The 21,004-nt window shown below is 40.7% G+C and overlaps 1 protein-coding gene across 1 annotated transcript in view; it reads left to right on the forward strand.

Annotated features, from left to right (window-relative positions):
* Nucleotides 1-21,004, forward strand: part of dnah2 (dynein, axonemal, heavy chain 2) — a 212,666-nt gene that overhangs the window by 97,061 nt on the left and 94,601 nt on the right. Inside the window, exon 17 of the mRNA XM_041965689.1 lies at nucleotides 10,150-10,326. Within this exon, the coding sequence (XP_041821623.1) occupies nucleotides 10,150-10,326 (177 nt within the window). The remainder of the gene's footprint in view (nucleotides 1-10,149; nucleotides 10,327-21,004) is intronic.

A 21,004-nucleotide genomic window follows, 5' to 3' on the forward strand; every position in this document is an offset into this window, starting at 1 on the left:
TTCACTGCATCCATTCATCCCATTCATCCCCCCTGAACACTCCTTATTTCCTCCCTCCTTGCCTCTGTTCTATTTCCCCACCTCTAATTGCTCTGCCGGTTTCTCTGCCTTCAAATTCATTGCTTTTCATGCCTTCCACCTCTTATCAGAGTGACTCGATATTTATCTGCACACTGTTCTCGCTCTGATCACCTGTTCCCCACTGCCTGCTCCCAGCTGTGTTTGTGCATTGCAGTCCATGCACTGAGATGGCTCTAACAGCTGAGACACAACCACCAATCTATCTATAAATCAATCATGCTGTCACCTGCCGGCACTTGTGTGCATATGCATGGGTGTGTACAATTGCATTCATGGGCACGCCTTTCATTCGCCTCCAATTGAATTCTAACTCCGATAGGGTTTGTGGAGTAGTTTGGTCTCCTTAGTGTACCATCTGCTTTGTTGTTGCATCTGTCCTTATGTGAACATGCGTGCAGGTGTATCAGCAGACGCATGAGAGTATAAGAATGTATGTGTCTGAAAGTGTGTGATTGCGTATGTCTGCTTGAGTGCTTGACTGCTCCTCCTTTCAGCTCAACTTGTTTATCTTTCCCCGCTACCTTTATTTGCCAAAAGGCTCAGTCCCAGAAGGCTTGTGACAGTTTTACTTGTCAGACGTGGGTTGGCATTTACTCCTGCGCGCGCGCGTGTGTGTGTGTGCGTCTCTCTGTCTTGTTGGTTGTTCGTTGCTGTTACTTGTCTGACTCCTTGGTTTGGAATGGGTGACACCAAAGCCTGGAAATGTCATGCCATGTTTGAACAAAGAGTAAGCACTTGTAGAAGTTTGAATCAAGAGTGTAAAGATGATTCATAATGTAAAGTCAGTTTTATTTATATAGCCCAGTATAACACACCGCAAATTTGTCTCGGGGAGCTCCACAATCGGTGGAGTATATCCTTAGACCCTTCAGAATAAGGAAAATTTCCCCAAAAACCCTTAAATGGGGAAACAATGGAAGAGTAACGGACAGACATGCAATACATGTCATGCTGCTGTAGTACTAGTGTCAAGTATAGTGCACATACTGTGAAATATTCTGTTGACATGTAATCATTTCTGCTATTTGTACTTTACTTCAGTACTTCTGCCACCCACACTCTGCTTCTCTTCTTCATCCTTTAGATGAAGAACTGGACGACAAGTGGATTGTTGTTCTTGTTGTTGTTTGATGGAACTGTAGACACACTGTGGATGTGACAACTGGAACAAGGCTGCCACACTCATCAGCAGAGGAGAAACCTCCTTGCCAGAACAGGTGAGAGTAGAAACCTGGCCAGTATATACTGTGTTAAGTGCCAGGTTGACTAGAAGAAGTCTTCCCCTGGGCAGCAATAAAAAGTTGTATTTAGGAAACAAATTGAAGCAGTTTTGGTTTCTGTCTTGCAAATCCAACAAGGCAGAAGCACAAAGACAGGCCGGGATTAATAGCCCAAAAGGGAAAAGGAGCCAGAACATCCAAGTGGCTTGATCCATTTAGCTGACAGTCTGGCTCACATTAGAAATGGAACAAAGTGACAGCCAACAAATCACCACCATGTTTGTGTGTTTTACATGATTAAATGATGGGGGGAGTATTAAATCAAGCTTAGCCCGCCTTACAGACTCGCCGCTTAAAGACACTCCTTTCTCAATACAACAACAATTTCCCCACATGAGTGAGCTTTCATTGTTCAAAACACGAAGCATTCCTCGTTGACCGCATGTGCTGTTTACAAGTTAGCGGATTCTTTGAAAGTGATCTCAGCCTCCTAGCTGTGGAGTGAAACAGCTGCTCTTATCTTTTCTTTGGAAGCCATATTAGACTTCCTGCGCTGTCATGTTTATATCAGCAACGCAGCCATTAATCTTTCAGTTGTGCGATTGTGTAATAATTTAGTTCTACATATTTAGTAGTCAGGGTAATCACATTATTCCCAGGTGATGGTGTTTAGTCTTGATTTGTATTAATGCGGTGTGTCACCTCATTGTCACCTGACCAGAGACTGCAGCTAAAAAATGTACTTTTTAGCCATAACCTGGCGCACAAAGCATGGAAAACTAAACTGTAGCCTAGCATGAGGGTTACACCTTATACAGCAAAATCAACACTACGATTTTGAGAACATTATGTTGCTATCATGGGGGAATAATAAGACAAAAATATCCTAAATCTTAAAACACACATGTAATGTGAGACAAATGTGACATATCTGCATATTGTACTGGAAATGTTTGTGGTAATGACTGTATGGAAAAGTAATTGTGTAGTCCAGTCCATATTGTTAGTAAAAAAAATACTTGTATATACCACATTTACACACATAATGATCCATTCCATCATATTATGTCTTTGTTCTTTTTTTCTTGCTGTCCCATTTCCATCCGTTCCTCCCTATTGCTCGCTCTGCAGGCTGAAGTGGAGTATGAAATGTTTGGGAAATATTGAGACTGGTCCATCAGTGGGCTCTGATGAGTAATCTCTGTCTGCATTTCATAGAACTGAATCAGGAAACCTAAAATGTTGAGACTGGCTCTACCTACTCCACCCCATTACTTTGTCACTTGCGCCACGCTGAATAGCTTTCCCTAGTTATGTTTGTGAAGTGGAGATGACTTGAACATCAAATGTTTGTAGTCCACCTTTTATGCTATTGTTGTCACTCTCATGTCGCTGTCTGCTTTCTGCAGTTGAAAACACTGAGAGAAGTTAAACTTGTTTTATGGTTAAGTTAAGTAGAGCATATAAAGAGATCCTTTTTTTTTGCTTCATAGCCATGCATTCCTTTGTTTCCATGTGTTGTGTGTGTGTGTTTGATCCCATCAGTGGGTTAGTAGACGTCTGCATACTTTGGCAGTTCAACAAAGGAATGTTGAAACTCTTGAACTTCTCAGGTTTTCTCTCTACATGGGGTGCTCTATTTTCATGGCTGTGGCAGTATGATTCACATTGAAGCAGTACTGCAAACAATCCCTAAAGCTGCCACAATCAATATTTTTTTATTGACAATGGGTCAAATGACTATGCATACATGAAGGGGGTCACTCGTAGTAATTAACCCACAGAGAGTTATCACCTGACTCTGCAGATCCCTTCAGCACTGCAGAGCTTCTCAGCATCTCTCTGTTTTGGTCTCCCAGACTTCAGTGTTTTCAGTCTGTCACTGTGCCCATCAGTGTCGTTTCCAGCCACAGCAGGCAGTTATTTCGCTCAAAAAGCTAAGATACACTCATGATGCACTACCTGCCCATCACCAAATGACAGACAGACAAAGTTAGCGGGCAGCTGGCGAACATAGCAGATTTTTTTTAAGCAGCTAAATAGATGAATACTGTGAATACTTCCCTTAGGGATGTATGTATGTAGATCAGATGGCCAGAAACACAATTGCACAGTAATGCTAGCGCTACTCTGCATCAGCCGGATGTATAAATAAGCAACTGTTTGCCAACAAGTTTGCCAAGTTACATTTTCTCCCTCTTCAGAAACATATTGCATAATATTCAGTCTTGATAATGTGCTGTGAAGGAGAGGAAGAGGTTGCAACACATGTAATACAAACTAGGGACCTGCAGAGTCTAAAGGTGCTAACAAGAGCCTACAAGAAGCCTGCAGTGCTACTCAAGCACCAGTCAGGAACATTGGCCCCTCAGGCTTCAACAATTACACACAGCATGAAGCCCATGGCATGAGATAGAGAATGATCTCCATCACATGTGTTTTGGTGGTGTTTTTGAATTACATTTCTTTGAATGTTTATGCTTTCCCTCCTTTAATCAGGGTTGTGGAGAGGTTTTCTATGTTTCCAAGATTGTAGCAGCTGCCACTAAATGTTACTAAAGAGCACTGAAGTCTCACTGATAGCGCCTGTGAACACACCACATTCTGAGAATAATAGATTGCTTTCCTGTTGCCTATTTGTCCAACAAACTGCAATCCCTCTCTTGGCAGGCCCAACATTGTCTGAACTATTTATGCATTGAACTCTTTTATTCTGAACTCTTTCAGGACACTTGTTTTTTCCCCCACACTGTGTGGACACCAAGAACAAAACCTGGTCTTCTGTGGAAGATAAGCTGTCAGCTGGTGCCAGGCTGCCAAGTGAGTAACAGTCTGGCCTTGTGTAGCTGACCTCAGGTAGTGTACGTGCAAATGTGTGAATATGTGCACCTGACACTATATATAACCTGCCAGCCACCTGCTTCCAGGTTTGCTCATCCACAGTCACCGACCTCACCTCCATACACAAAATCACTTCCATTGTCTGTGTGTGTGTACTGTGAGACCCTCATCCAAGTGTCGTTTTAGTATAATTCATTATGTAACACTGAATTTTTTCTCAATTTATCGCAGTATGTGGCATGAGGACTTTAAGATTAGTTACACCCACACGTCTACTTTTTAATATGCTATAAGGTTTAGAAAGCATCAAGAATATTTTTGTAACCAGGCACATGGAGGTGAGTGAAAAACTTTTTCTACACTTAAGTCAGCAAGTCTCTCGAATCCTGACTGAAAGCAGTACAAATACATGTTTTTTTAATTAAATATTGACAAGAGCTTTTACCCTTTGTTTGTGTTCTGCCTGTAATGTAAAAACTATGATTAGCCATCTTCTGTGGGGGAAAAGGCAGCTTTTTCAATACTTGAATTAAAATGTAGGAGAATGAAAATGTTATATTTGTTAAGTGTTTAAACATGTTTTAAAGTGACGGTTTTCCTTTCTGAATTATGTTGAGTATGTCAAATTTATTAATCTTCACTTTCACATGTAGTTATGTTCTTTCTGTCAGGGTTGTGTCGAGTTTGTTTTCTTCTTTCTTCTCATCCCCTGCTTTTGTCTTCCTACCCTTTTCACCTTATTCCTCTCTTATCCCCATATGTATCATCCTCCTCTCCCTTCCTTTTTCTCTCCTCACCCTCCTGTCTCGTCTCTCGTTGCCTTTTCCTTTTTTCTCATTCTGCCTTACCTCTCTCACTTTATCGTGCCGTCCCTGTTACCCCCTCACGCTTTCATCTGTCTCTCTCTATTCTTACCCTTCATCCCTTATCTCTCCTGTCTTTCGCTCTCCTGTCATGCTTTCATCCCTCCCCTCTTATCCTTCCTGTCTCATCTCGGCTCATCCCGCTCTCCGCCCATCCTTTCATCCATTTCCCCGTTTGTCAGTTAAGTTACTTTGCTGACTGCTTATCATAGACAGTGTTGCCTAAACAGTCTACAAAATGTCACTTTCAAAAACCAACAAGCAACAGTCTCTGCAGTAAAGCTGCAGAGTCTCTAAATTGAAATGTAAGGTGTACATATGATGTGATAACATCTGATCACTGATATCTAAGGCACATCTATTTCTCTATATCCTCTGCCCTCATCTGCAGTTAACCATTCTAGAAAATTATGAATCTAATCTAAAATCCTGTAATCAATGAGATTACAGTGAACACAGTTCGCTACAACTTCCTGGTTAAGGCTCTGGTGTTGGTCAGTACCCAGTGTTGCTCACCAGGCCAGTGGACACTAGTAAAACCTCAGTGACTGGGTAATTCCAAGGTTGGTGCCTGTGCATGAGATGTGTGTGCGTGGGTCTGACTCTGTGTATGCCAAATCCATGCTTCTGTTCTTTTCTCCTTGCACAAGCCTGCATTTTTAGACTGAGGATGTCAATTTGCTAAGGTTCTACTTCAGCAGCCCTGCACACCTATGATACCCCCACACATCACTTATTACTCATTTGGGATGATTAAACCACTTCTCAGGTCTTTGTGGGCACCTTTATGGTGTTTTTGACCACTAGTAGGCCTATGAGGCAATATTTTACATGTAGATTATGTCGTGCATGAAGACACACATGGGTGTGATCCACATCCAGTCACCAGAGGAGCCAACAAAGGCTGTGCAAAAAAGGCTAGGAAACATGCATGTAAACAATGCACATTTTAAAAATGTCAGAAAATGACATTATGAGGAAAGAAAAGCACTCAACACATTTCTTTGGCCTCAAGGATGTGCACATTTTGTTGTGGTGAGAATGTAAACAAAACCTTAAACATCATTTGAACTCTAAGATAGCTGAATAGTAATAATATATGATAAAAGCCAGAGTTTCAAACTTGGGAAATGAGTCTGAAAAGCTTTTACCAGACAGGGAGACTCAAACGAAATGATGGTATTTGATGCTACAACATAAAAAAATATAAACATAAAAACAGATAAAAATCAATGTAAAATAAAATGGAGAATAAAACCCACTTGTTAATGATAGTAAACCTAAGATAGAATAAAGATGGGAATGAAAAAAAATGACAGTGCACAAAACCACAGAATGAAATAATAAAATGTAGGTAAAAAAAAGATTACATAGAATGAATAACATCATTCTCTGCTACTTGTGATAACTGTAGGATGGCTGATGGGACTTCTTTTTTGGTCCATGTCTCAGGTCTTTCTGGGATAACATCTTTCACTTGTACAGTGACATATACAACAGACAGTTACTTCCTGACAGCCTGCTAAGTCACTCCAACCACTCTATAACTCTTCCTCGAGCCTTGCAACAAGCCTTCATGTTTGGTATTGTCATAGCCCCCCCCCCCCATGCTTTAAAATATGGTTAAATGACATGGTCTCCTGTTTATACCTTGAGGAGCTCAGATACACTCTCTCTGATATGCACTTTAAGTTCCTCAAGATCTGGAGACCATTTATTGAACACATTAAGAAGGAAAGATGTCTTCAGTGTAATTGATTGTAATAAATTGTAATTTGCCCTGCTATTTTTAAATTTAATCTTGTTGTCTTTCTTTGCCCGGTCTTATGACCTTTGGCTGGTGTTGTGGACCTTACAGTTTGCTTTACTGTGTTACATGGACTCTCCGGCATTCTGTCTGGTTATATTAATATGCTTTGCCCTGCCCAGGCATATGGACTATTTCTGGCCTTCAATATATCCATGGACTGTTTTTCTCTTGCTATGGACTGACATGAGCACATACTCTTTCTCTGTTTGGCAGTATGGTTTGTCACACCTACAGGTGTCTTGTTGTTTTTGTTGTGTTCTGTATGGTTTTATTGTCATCTAAATTGAAAATCATAAATAAAATTCTTAAAAGATTAAAAAAAAAAGAATGAATAGCATCACATGAAATACAGCGGTTTAAAAGAAGTGCAGCAGTGCATCGGCACGAAACAAAGCACTAAAGTTTTAGACCTGTATCAGGAAGTCTTGGCTAATTAACAGCTAAAGGGAAGAAAGAAGTTTTTAGCTTTCTTTTGAAAATATTCATATTCATATCTATATGTAGTGTGTTCCAGAGCTTTGGGGCATAATGGACAAAAGCTGCATTTCCCAATTTTCTTTCAACTGTTGCTGGAAACCTACAATAAACCAGCAGCAGATGATCGCGGTGTTCTCGAAGGCAAATAATAAACGAGGGAGTTAGCAAGTCCTAGTCCATTAAGGGCTTTGAAGCCAGTGCAGAGCAGCTAAAATGGGACTAATGTGCTCTCTCCTCTTGGTTTCTGGTTAATGGCCGAGCTGCAGAGTTTTGAATGAGCTGAAGTCTCTCAGTGTTTTTTTTTTCAGAAGGCCAGTAAATAATCTGTTCGAGTAAAGTTTTTTCAAGTTTTTTTTCAAGTGTCTTAAATTAGCGATTGGTGCTTGTATTAGTCCCTCAGCATTGGTGTGTGTCCTGGTCTTTCCTGTAGCACCACTACATGGTCTTTTGTATTCAGTTTGTCCAAGAAGCAACACACACACACACACGCAGTCATGGAGAAATCTGTAGATGGACTCACATGCACATAAATTCAGCCATGTGTGTACATCTTAGCACACACATCACACCTTTCAGCCAAATATGACGTTGGACGAGCCGCCCTCGTCCGCAGCACGAGATGCAGCCATGCAAAGGTGAACGAGTGCACGTGTTGGTGTGTGCGTGTGCTACTTCTCTCCATGTGTTCCTCCATCCAAGCACATGGCGACTCTGAATAGCCTCCATCTCGGCTTCACCACAATTAGAGGAAAAGTGACGCGTTGCTCCAAGGTGCCGCAATTAGGCTGAGTCACGTCAGCGCTGGACAGCTCTGATGAAGGGCTATTAGAGGGCTAGGGATGATGGAGGCACTCATCACACCCTCCCACCACCACCACCACCTTTACCACATCACCATCATCACCATCCGTCACCACAACCCCCACCGCGTGGCCCCCCGCCCTCCTCCTCCACATCCATCACCATTACCACCAAACTTTCCCAGGCAACTACTCTGAGCAAGAGTCATTCTAACCTGGCAGCTCTCTCCCTGCCATTTTTCCCTCCTCTCCTTTCTGCATCTGTCTCATTTCCTGCCACGGATTCATATATATTTCGGGATAAGTGCTCTCCATGAATCTTACACCTGCTTTCTCCCTCTCTCTCTCGCTGCCTTTTCCAACTTTCTATCCTTCATCCACTCTCCTTCCTTCTGTTCATCCGCACGTCTATTCATCTTTCTCTCTCTAGCCTCCGTGAGTGCTTCACTCTCCCTCTTCCTTCCGTTTTTTTTTCCTCAGAGTCATGCACCTCTTTTAATAGCTCAATTTCTCTTATTCTCCCCTTATCTTCGCCAATTTGATGCATTTCACCTGGCTTGAATCATTTTGCTTGTATCAATCCATCTCCTCCACCCTCACTCTTTTACTCTCACTCCTATTTTAATATCTTACTCCAAAGCCTCTATTTATCTCTGAAAATGAATATTTTGTGTGGCTTCTAGGAACTCTGGCTCCACAAAGTATTATTTTAAATAGAGCTTTTGTAGGTATTGTATGATATGGTGTAGATTGATCTTATTACAAAATGGTGTTAGCTCTGTAAAAAAATCTATTGTTTACATAGTTGATCTAACAAATTACTTTCATCTTATGACATTTTACTGTAACTAAGCAATTTAACGCCTCATGGATTCAGTGCTGTTTTTTATCCTTTTTAATATTTGTCTGAGTTCCATAAGTTTTAGCTCAAATAGTTCACTGTTGTTACTGTAGTTTGTTTTAATGACACAATTATGCTTTTTTACTGACACAATTATTTGACATTTGCAGTGTTACAAGCATAATTAGCTGCAAAAAAAGAACAAATCTGTTTTAGTGCATGTGCAGAAGAGTTTGATAAATGCAAACTATTATGCCACTTAAGTGAACTGGTTTTTAGTCAGCTGTAATGTGCACAAATAGAAGAGTTTAATCAAATGATCTGAAATGCAGCATTCATAATCTTAAGTCCCACATGCACTTGTGAAAACATGCCATTAATTTGATCAAGTAAACACTTCCTTTAGGACTGAATGAAGTCTCCACCTGTTGAAGTGTGTCACACACAAGTTGCATGGAAATTCAGTTCAGTCTAATGGCCAGTGTCAGGAGAGTCGTGTCCAAATTACTAACTTCAACCCACAATTTATCTGTCACCAGCAGCCGCCTTCCTTGGGTGTCAAAGATGCATTACTGTGTACAGCAAATGTCCAAAGGACTTAGTAACTACTTAGTTTCAAAGTTGCAATTCAAAACACAGTAAACCAGTGATCAGTAAAGCAAATCAACAAATAATCATCTTACCTGCCTAAAATCGTAAAACAAACAACGTAAACACAAAAATCTCACTGTAGCATTAAAAACTATTCCAGAAATAACAGTGTCAGGAGGCCAAGCAGCAGAATCTTAGCTGCCAATCCATTGCTAAGGTAATTGGTAAGCAATGTTTTTGGTAAGGTTTCAAGTATTTGTACATCTTAGAGTTAGAGGCAAATACTATCTAATGACAGCTGTTCAGTTTACCTCTTCTACACACTGTGAGCTGGCCAAATATATATTTGAATTACTTTCATAGTGAGGTCATTTTTTGTGTCTTGTCAGTCTTTCATGCAGCAGTTACAGCTCATAGTTGGTAGGTGTTAATATCTAGTAACAACTTAGATGTGTGATAGTTTCTGCAGTGAATTCAGTGATGTTTTAATCACATTTTTATAAACACCGCTGGCCAAGCAATAACAGCTGGTGCAAAACAATATAACTATCCCTTTCTCTCTGAATCTCTCCGTCTCTCCCTTTGTTTCTCCATCACCGTCCACACCACCTGTAATAACATCCAGGCCATCGCGGAGAGCCGCATAGAAAAGAGAACCAAAGGTGCGTTTGTGCCAGCAGGCGGAAAACACCTGCTGTGCCTCCTGGACGACCTTAACATACCGGCACCTGACCACTTTGGCTGCCAGCCACCGCTGGACCGCGGCTTCTGGTATAACCACCATAGAGACCAGTTTGTCAAGGTAAGAGAGGGCATTTTGGTTTGGGGGCAAGGGAGGTTGTGCGTAGGCGTGTGTGAGATTACAAGACATTCTCATAACAGTTTCCTGCCTCCTTAACCCCCCCTTACTTCTTAATCCCCTCTCTTTTTCAGTGTGTGGGATTAATTGTATACGAGAACCTTGTGTCACGACTTTATCATACGTGCAATTTAAATTTCCTCTGTCTTTACATTTGCATAATGTTTATGTATATGTGGTTGTTCTAGTAGAACTCCTGCTGTTTCCTCTGTGTGTGTGTGTGTGTGTGTGTGTGTGTGTGTGCGTGCGTGTGTGTGCGTGTGTGCGCGTGTGTGCGCGTGCGCCTGTACTGTTCAGGCATACAGTATTCTTGCTGGCATTGAGGGGCCCCCTGGTGGAGGGAGGAATCACATCTTTGATCAATAGTACCCTCCTAATAGTATTCCCTAAGTATTATACTGTGTGATTCATGACATTTAATATACATTTGTGGCCTTGAATGTTCTCCAGCACCGTTTGTTCAAGATTTCCTTGCTGTGCTTTTTTGGTTAAGAAACAGTCTGTGCTACCAACAAATATTTTAACAGCTGATCTCATTTCTTTTTGTTTATACAAGTATTTGACTTTATGTTTCAGTGGTGGTGCTCATAGAAGTAGCAGTATCTAAATAGTAGACGACCACAGTTTTACAATCAATGTAATAAAAGGCTTGTTTCAACGCACTCATTGAATCTCTTTAGCTGCTGCAGCCCCCCCAAAAATCCTTATTTATATTATTCTTTGATTATGTTGCCATTGCTTTGTTGCGCCCCCAAAATGAATGTTGTTGTTATCAGCACAGGCATTGTCAACCTGGTGATTTTGAGTTTCTGGTTGAATTAAAAGAGCCTTATGCTCATTTTAGCAGTCTATCTATTTTCTACACCCTCTGTCCTTCGTTTCACTCTCATCCACCTACTGTATCTCTGTCTCTGCGCGTTTCACCATGGTTACACCTGGTAATGTCCTTGTTCCTCCTATCTGACATTTTATCCCCCTCCATCACCCTTTGCCATCCGCCTTTCCATCTCCCCACACTGGAATTACCCTGATTATGATTATGGCCGTGATGATAATGATAACCACTGCAAAATTGCACTCCCTCTCTCATATCCAACACCCAGGAGATTATGATTGACTGAAAAGCTGCCTGCAAATGTTTCCCTCGTCTCATTTTTTCAGCTTTCCTCGATCTCTCTTTGTTTCTTCCTTTTTTCTTTTCTTTTGATTTATTTGGCTTTTTCATACTTTCCTTGCTCTCTCCACTCATTGCTCACTCCCTCTCCAGCTCACCTCTTGTCTCTCTTCAGTCTTTTTCAATTTTCTGGCAGTCTTTCATCTCTGTTGTTGTGCCCCTTTCAACCTTTCCTGGTCCATCTTACCTCCGCCACTTGTCCCCGGCTCTCTCCCTGCTCACTCCTGGTTTTCAGCCTCTTATTTGTTCTCTTCTCCCTCTCTCCACTCTTCTCCTCTCATGCCTGTTTGTTCTACTGCTACAGAAAAACAAGGTAAATTACCATTTTAACCATATTGCATGCAGGAAATAACTATAGAGTTGCCTTGCCTCTTGACTATGTGAAGTGGACAGCATGAAATGGCTTTGTTACTCTTCATCTTTCATTGATGTCTCTGCTTCCTTGCGCATTACCTGTTCTTTCAGTGCATCATTGAAATCCATGTGTCTTATTGCCGCGGCTGTATCATGCACGGTGCACAAGACCTAGACAGACCAGTTCTCTCTGCATGCAAGAGTCCCAGATCAACAGATATACAGTACCACGATCACACAGAAGCAACAGGGGTTCAAGGAGGAGGTGAAGCCCACCTTAGAGCTGTATTATGCTCTTTCAGCTCGTTGTGTTCCCACTTCGGCCAAGATTCACTACCTCCTCAACCTTAAGGGACACAGTATCTCACACAATAACACGTGATGATGGGTTATATGAATATTACACACATAAGCGTACACATAAATGCTGTACAATACATCGAAAATGTGTTCAAGGAAATGGAAATACACTGGTTACAGTGATCTTGAAGTTCAAGCCAGCCTCTCATTTTTGATTTTTATTTTTTTGCAAACTTGAACTTCAGAAATAAAATGATAGAAAATTACTCCATTTCAGTAATCACAGTATTTTCCAAAATCTTTTTTGAACTTGAGTCTACCCTGCTTTGCTTAATGCACCTGTGTCTGACACATCAAATACTATACAATTCTTTATGAGAGTAGTCATTTTTCTTACCTTTGCAGAGTTTCACCAAAATCTTTCTCATTTTTTTAGGTTTGAATCGCTCAAATTGTTCACTGCTGCAGTAGCCTGGGGAAGCACATTGAACTAAAACTTGAAAGAAATACATCGGCTTTCAGCCCCTCAAAAACATATCTATTAGTTCTTATTCATTATATGTTTTGTTATGTATAATTATCTTACTATTTTTCAGTGTTATCACATACAGTGAGTAATAATTTTAAACGCTAAGATCAACAATGTTTCTCATGACTTCTTCTTGTTTTCGTAACTTTTTCTTGTGCTACATCATAAGCAACAGGGCTGCATGAATCCTCATTCTGTGGTGGCAGGGTATAGTTTGGAGACTCCAAGCCTGAGTTGAAAATGGTTGGCTAGATAAGGCAACAAGTGGAAGGGGACACTTTTGTAAACCGTGGATGACACACGGAGTCTGCTGTTCTCCAGACAGCCAGCGAAGCCTCAGTAGCAAAGCCAGGACCAGTATCTTTTATTGTCTACTCTACGTTGAGAGTAAAAGCTGACCCAGACTTACCTAAAAGTAAAAACACCATCACTACACTGGATCCATTAGTGCTTCAGGTAACTAGCATCTCTGTCTGACTCTCAAGCAGTTGACTTGTCTTACTGCTCCTTTCACTTGCTTGTCCCTCCAGACTTGGTGCTAAAATCAGCTGGATATTTGAATACTGAGCAAGCACTGCAGTCCCATTTATCTGGTGTGTAATATCCTAGTTATTATCCAGTCCATAAGCATGGATTACACAGAGCAACACACCTGACAGCAGAATCTCATTTGGGCAATCAGGGTGAATTTAGGGCATTTCAATTAGAGAATGGGATGCTCTTCTCTGTTGCAGCCCCGTTCCTGATTTAGTGGGTTTATTTTTGTATTAAGATTCTGCCTATTGCAGCTTGAAGTTTATTTGCACAACATTAACACTTACTAAGTAGAATGCTACAAAAATATGTGGGTAAAAAAAGAGAGAAAGCAGATGCAATCAATAATACGCCACTGAGATAAAATGCCTAAGAGGCTTATATCAACGTCTCACCTCCACACAAACAACAACAAATGAAAATGAGACACTATATCACCATTATCACAGACAGCCAAAACCAAATAACAATCAAATCTCAGGAAAATATCAACAGTATACGTAAAGTAACTAAAGAAATGATAATTACTTGGACATCATCAAAAAGGAAAAATGACCAGAGACTGCAAATTTGTCTGGTTTTAGAACAGCAAAGCAAATTTTTAATAAATTGAACTGTTTGAGATCTTAATAAACCAGAATAACACGCTTGAGCAGGGAAAATTTATATTCCTGTTTGACAAACAGTCTGACATTTACAAAGAATCGTAATCTTCTTTCCAGCTGATACAACGAGGCTACTCTCACACACATTATTCTGTTTTATTGAGACAAAAACATTCAAAGCTGTGTTTAAATGTAGCAACACAAGAAATATGGTAGCCTGTGTATGGCACTTTAAAATGACCACACATCTGTGCAGTCACCAGATCCAAACTGGCCACTTGAGTAGGAGGAGCATGAGCTAAAAACAGATCGATCATTTCAATCTGATGGGCTGTGTTTCACATTTTTTTTGTCTTGCACAGACAAACAAAAAGCAGCCTGAAATCTAATTGGTAGTCCCTGAAATACATTTCAAGCAGAAGAACATTAGTTGAAGCTGTAATTGCGTGGAAAAATATAATCATTTGCAATGGATTTGAATTGATCTGTTAGATTTAGTCAACAGCTTTTCCATAAAGTGTCAGCCCAGTCCTCATGTGTTCTCTACATATTGATCAATAACACTATTTTGCCGGGAAACCCTCCTGTGAATATGATGCTCATATCAATATTTATGTGTTATGGTGGGAGGAGAAAACATAGGTGGAAATAATTTTTTATTGGTGTACCAAGTAAATCAAGAATCTAAAAGTGATTCTTATGGAGCAATGAGTGATCAATGAGTAAAGAAACGTTAGTGTGCTGCCATTAGCAGCCAGCACTGTGCAAAGACAGTTACCTCCTAGAAAGCAAGATGGTACATTTCAAGGGGTCCATCCTGGTATACTGTACAATATGCTGTCAATATACTGCAGCATTTAAATGTGTCTTAGAATGTGTAACATTTGGGTTTTTTTTCTTGGTGTATTGCAGTAACTGGTTTTACACAAAGGAGAGAAAAAGATTTCCTAACAGTTAGAAAGGAAAAAAGACTACATGCAAAAACATGGACACATACCATTCGACAGAAAGTTAACATTTTGGGTAAATGGAGCTAGAAAGTGCAGCTACAAAGTTGTGACGTTTGGCTTTGCAGCACTTTTTCACATGTGTGAAATCACGGTCGTGATTTAACGATACAGGAACTTCATCCAAAATATGCAGGCGCTGTTGTTCACTGGATGATCTTTGTTTTTGTTGTTGATTTCAGGCTTTTCTCAGGCCAGCTTGTAGATCAGAGTGACATGGAGGCCTTTGTTGCTTTGCTGAGGGAGAAACTTGGCTCACTCTCAGGTTCCACAGCATCTGCACAAACAAACCACTGCCAATATTTGGAGCATTTATTACTGAACACACAGTGATGTCATGGTGTAGAGATGGCCTCACAGATGAGATGATGGATTAGAAGATGGACTGTAGTTTAATAGTCATTTGAAGAATCGATCGATTGTATTGTCTTAGCTGACAGATTGATGAATACAGCAGGAGATATGAATGTGTATGTGTGTGTTCATTTCTCTCTGTGTATGTGTGTGTGTGTCAGGCGATTCCCCAAGCGATTCTTGTGTGTATGATGACCTACTGGACATGAAAGGTCTCAAGAAGCTGCAGGACTACAACCTGACACCTACGTAGTGCCCATGAGCCAGGCGCTCTTTTCTGAGACGCCATCGAACGCAGCGTGTCTGAGCACAACACACACATCCGCGCTCACCCTCGTACACATGTAAATGGACGCACCGTGGAGAAAATTCTCCTGATGCATCAGCCCACAGCGTCAATTCCACCCGTCACATTCTCTCCAGTCAATCTCGTACATTACCACAATCAATATAAGAGGTCCTCATCTGCTGTGCTGTGGTGTGTCTTTGCTGTGTTCACTGTTTGCCAGTTTTATGATTCAGGCCCAGTTTGAAACTCCTTTGAAAAACACAGCGGGAGACTCGGCTAAAAGCTTCCCTTTAGCTGAAAGAGAGAAGGCCTCTCAGCACCAGGCTCTGCTGTCAGCACACTGCTGTCAATGTGTCACTTTACCACATGCCACTGCATATCAATAGCACTACATTACTATAGAAACAACATGAATCAACATTCCACCGATGGCTTTTGTGTACAGTACGTTTGTGTTGCTGCACATTTAGTTTGTGCATCACTGTGGGTATTGTGGGTTTGCGTAGGCGTTAATTCCCATTAACACTGATGACACTCTCCTAAAAAATAAGAAATCTGAAGTGTGATGTGAAAGGTTGCTGACAGTGATTTTATGACATACACAACAATCTTCTAGCATCTGCAATCTTTGTAATAAACCGTCGCCAGTTGTGCAAGTTGTCTGTCTAAGTTAGCCATTCTGTTTATTATGTTGTCCATGCACAAGGGCTGTGAATAAGTTGCAGTAGTATTTTGTACTCTTTAAGTATTCATTCGCTCTGCAAATCCACCGGAAACTATCCCTGGGCATGAGTATGAATCTGTGTGGGTGTGTGAGTGTCTCAGTGTTTGGTTTTCTTTCCATCTTTTCAATGGCATGCTTGTTGTCTCTGTGCTTCGGTGTGTTTGTATCCATGTGTTTGCATGTGTCCTCCCCTCAGCCGGAGCCTGTCTAAGTTGGCCGCCTTTATCTGAGTACGAGGTGTTCCAGGTAGAAGTCACCAAGCAGCGCGGCGAGCAGGAGTTCAGACAAGGTGAGATCACACACACACACACACACACACACACACACACACACACCCACACTCTGGTGCTACAGCAGTATTGCACATTCACTGATGTTTGAGAAACAACATGGTTATATCTGATGCCTCCTCCTGAGGAAATCACCCTAACCTCTAAGAAATTAAAACAAGGAAAAGTGGAACCAAAGACGGAAATGAAACAAGATTAGATCAAACCGTGGTCTCATATAGCTTCCATCACTCTTCTGTTGCAGACCATGGCTCCACTCGCACATCCTGCATGCTGCTGCTGCTTCACTACATAGTGAACTGCAGTAGTTCTCTCAAAAGAGAGTGGAATCATCAATACAGCAGAGGCGTGGAGATTGTTGTGCCTCAGATTGTGTAAGAGAAGTTCATTTGCGCACAATTGCAGTGAATTATATTGCCGTGACTGTCTGAACATTAAATATTAATTGTCTCAGGCTGCCGCCCTTATGTTGCTGATCTCCGCTAAATGGAACACTTTACACAGACGCCATTTGTCACAGTTATTTGCTGTCATCTCATATTTGGTCCCCTGTTAAAAGTAGCTCCCTTCTAACCGCGTCTTTGTTCAAGACTCGAGCATCAACAAAGTGACATTTTGAATGTGAAGACAGAGGTAATTCTTATTTATTAATCTCTTTGAGATAATCAAGCTTTCTGTTTTCCTTCAACTTGTATTCATCCAGGAAGGGTTGACTGAGCACACTCCTGCTGTAAAGCAGCACGTGGCCGCACTTCCAAACTCTTCACAGCAGAGAAGTGCTCTTCTGCTATTGGAGGTGACAACTGCAACAGAGCAGTCAGACTTATGCTTGATGTTTGTTTGTTTTTTTTTTGCTTCTTTGCTTTGTGTCTGTGGCAACTGACAGACAAATACACGGCAACAGAAAAGACGTTATAATTAAAGACAGACATTTAACAACAAAGTGCTCCACAACAACAGCACCAACAATCAAGAATTACAATCACAATTACCTGTGTTTAAATCCCATGCCAGTTTATCATCAATCACTCTCCCCAGATATTTATATTAATTTACATCTCCAGTATAATCGCCATTAATAGCTACTTGTTGGTGTTTCTGGTATTTTGCTCAAGAAATGACACCAATTACTTTGTTCCATCTTCAGTGATCAAACCAACAATCAGTGTATCATCAGCGAATTTAACAATGAGAGCATCAGACGAGTTAGTCCCACATTCATTTGTATAAAGAGTAAATGGAACTGGAGAGACAGATCCCTTGTGGGGCTCTACTGTTGGCAATACTAGGGGAGGTCGCTGCAGCGTTTACTCTGACACACACTGTGATCCATCCGTCAAAAAGGACTCCACCCACCTGATGATGAGAGAGGAGACAGTCTTGCTCAGATTTTCCCAGCTGGCTCCACGAATAGAATTTTTTATCTCCAATCTGAATGATCCATGAAAGACATGCTCAGCAGACAATGGACACAATTTGTAGTTAATAACTTCCTCAATTATTTGGTGAAAAACAGAATAAAGAAGTTTGGCTCATGACTTAATGACCTTAATTACCATTTTGATGAATCACCTCTGCCTTTGTACAGTTAGTTCCTTTCATCCCCTTCAGTCAGCGACATTACAGGAGGTGATTTTTCAGTCCTTGCCTGTAGACATCCAGAGCCAGTTTTGTCTTTGTTCTTATTTAAATACTTACATATTCCAAGTGTTTATTTTTTTCATGCATTTCTGCAGTTGGATTTCTGTAAAGTAACTAAAATAAAACACAAAATTGGTGTGAGGTTGAGAAAAAATTTGGTCAAGACCACATTGAAGTACATGGGACACAATATTTTACTTCAAATACTGAGTATCTTCAAGCATGTGGATCATAATTCTGTGATAATTGAAAGGTTTGATGGCCTTTATCCAAGGTTTTTGATTTTCTGACATTCTCAGTTTTTGTATCTATTGTATTTTGTTTTTTAGCCCTCAACTTGTGTTCATGTGTTCATCTTAAGTATAGTTGTACTAAGTGTTATAGTATAAAGTATATTGATTTACAAGAGTTGGACTCTACAAGTCCTTGCCACTTAAATAATTCTGAATTCTCACAGCTAAGTCAAACAGTGGGGTTGGCATTTGGCAGCAATTTATTGTGTATTGAAATGTTGAGACACTTCACTTAAGACAATCTGAGCAAGAGTTTAGATTTTAAAAGAGACTGTACGTCAGCCTCTTAAGTCCGAACAATTCCTTTCATACAGCCTTTAGTTAGCTGTCAGATCGTCCATAGCAACAGGTCAACCGAATTTACAATAAGAGCATGTCTTTACAGTTTAAGATGAAATCACACTGATTCTACAGGATCTGCCATTGTGCAAAAATTGACTGTATATTAAACTAAACCAGGCTCAAGGCTTTTGGATAGCAACTCTGAATAACGAACAAGAAAGACTTCATTTGATGAAATGAAACAGTTTAAAATTAGACTCCACTCAACAAATGATGCAAAACGCAGTGACATCATTATGCACACATTTAAAGAACTCTTCCATTTCATGTGGGTCTTCTAACACTGTTTTTGCAGAAGGCCTTAAATTAAAAGCAGTGAGCAGTGCTAATTGCTAAAAATTAATAGACACAGGTGTGACTCATCTTGACACAATGAGCCACATATCACAGGCCAGAATGTTTTATAGCGTAGTTTTATACACAACAGATGCTTAATTTTTCTACTGTTGGGCCCATCGGCAGCACACAGCCAGAGCTGTTATCAATTTCACTTAATGGCTGACTAAAGATTGTGACAAGCTATTAGGGAGCTCATTCAGAAAATGTATCAATCCTAACTTGTGTAACATCTTTCTGTTGTTGTTAGGTCTGCCAGGAAAGTCAATGGAGACTCCTGATTCCTTGTTCAACGAGTCAGGAACAACCTGTATGTAGTTCTCTGTATGAGTCCAGTGAGAGAGCCCTTCAGGTAGGTCTCACACTGTTTCCCACAGCACACTGTGACCATATCAGCTCGTAATGAGCCCGTCGCCACAGAGCGCACGTCGCATGCCCCCTAGTTACACACCCCTCAATCTCCAAATATTAATTTTCAGAAAAAAATTTCAGAAAAAATTTGACTCAACAACTGAACAATTTCTGCTTCCACTGCAATATGTGAAAACTCATTGTTATTGCTGAGGAAAGTTTTCACTGACCACTGTTCAGTATGTGCTAGAAGCACAGCTAGTCCTGAGAAGAGTCCACACACACACCACTTTCAGATGTAGCCACAGCCCCCCACAACACCCTACCCCTGTGAGGTATATTATATGTGTTAGGGTTTTTTCTGTCGCGTTACACCCACCTTTCCCAGCATTGTCACCACATAATCTTTTGTTTAACTTACTACAAACAGCGAAAAGCTCTCCATATGGTTTCCTGTTATATTTTGTATTGTGTCCTGTAGTCATTGTCTGTAGGTCTGCTGATCTGTAGTCACGAGTGCTGACTCTGTGCTGTCAGTGTGATACTGATGACTAAAGTAGCCTACATTTCTTAATTATGCTGTTTTCACATTGTCAGATTGTTTCACTGACCAAACGTCATGTGGCCATGTAAAGATGTCAGTTACAAAGTTGTAAGGGCATTATGAAAGTGTTTTGCACAAAAGTGTGATTAAGTCTGACTGTAATTATGTGTTATGTGTTGTTATGGCTAAAATATGAATGCTTAACATGCAGAAATGATGACAATCACATTGCATTGAAGAAGTATTGAGAGTCTTGTGTAAAGCTCATGATTCAGCAGCCTATATATATATATCATATATGCATCAAATGTAAACATGAACAACATTCACATTGTTTCCCATTTTTAAGGGTTAATGAGCACTTTGAGGAAACTGACTAACACATTTCCCAGCCTCCACTTTCTTCTCTTATCTTCTCTCTGTGAGAATCCTGTTCTCTCTTGTTTCACACTGTTCTGACCTGCAGTCCTCAATGAGTACATTAACACAGATGAATAGCCCTGCTTGTACAACCATAATTAGAGCAGAAAATTTCATCCGCTAATGTGTTTGGCTAGGTACTCACTGTGCACATACACCAACTTCCCAGCCGTCGACACACAGGTTTATGAAAAAGAACACAGTATGAATCACACTGCAGTGCTTCTAAGCTGAAGAGCCTCAGCACTTAATGGCACTCTTCAGCTTCCCTCCAGGAGCTCTATGTGAATAGTTGCCTGAACAACAAGGGATTACATGCAGGTAGTGTACATTTCTGATACATTGCAGGGCACTTTTATAATCTGTTAAAAAGTGTGGACTTCCAGTGCAGCGGTAAGTGGCATAAGACGCAAGCTGAGGGAGCTCCTGCAGAATTCGAAAATATCTAACTTTTTCTTGCACTTTTCATCTGCAACTTTCTGGCACTGAAGACCTGTGGTGTTTTTTTTATCCATTTACTGGATACACCGCTTG

This window comes from Chelmon rostratus, chromosome 23, assembly GCF_017976325.1.
Source record: "Chelmon rostratus isolate fCheRos1 chromosome 23, fCheRos1.pri, whole genome shotgun sequence".
NCBI lineage: Eukaryota > Metazoa > Chordata > Actinopteri > Chaetodontiformes > Chaetodontidae > Chelmon > Chelmon rostratus.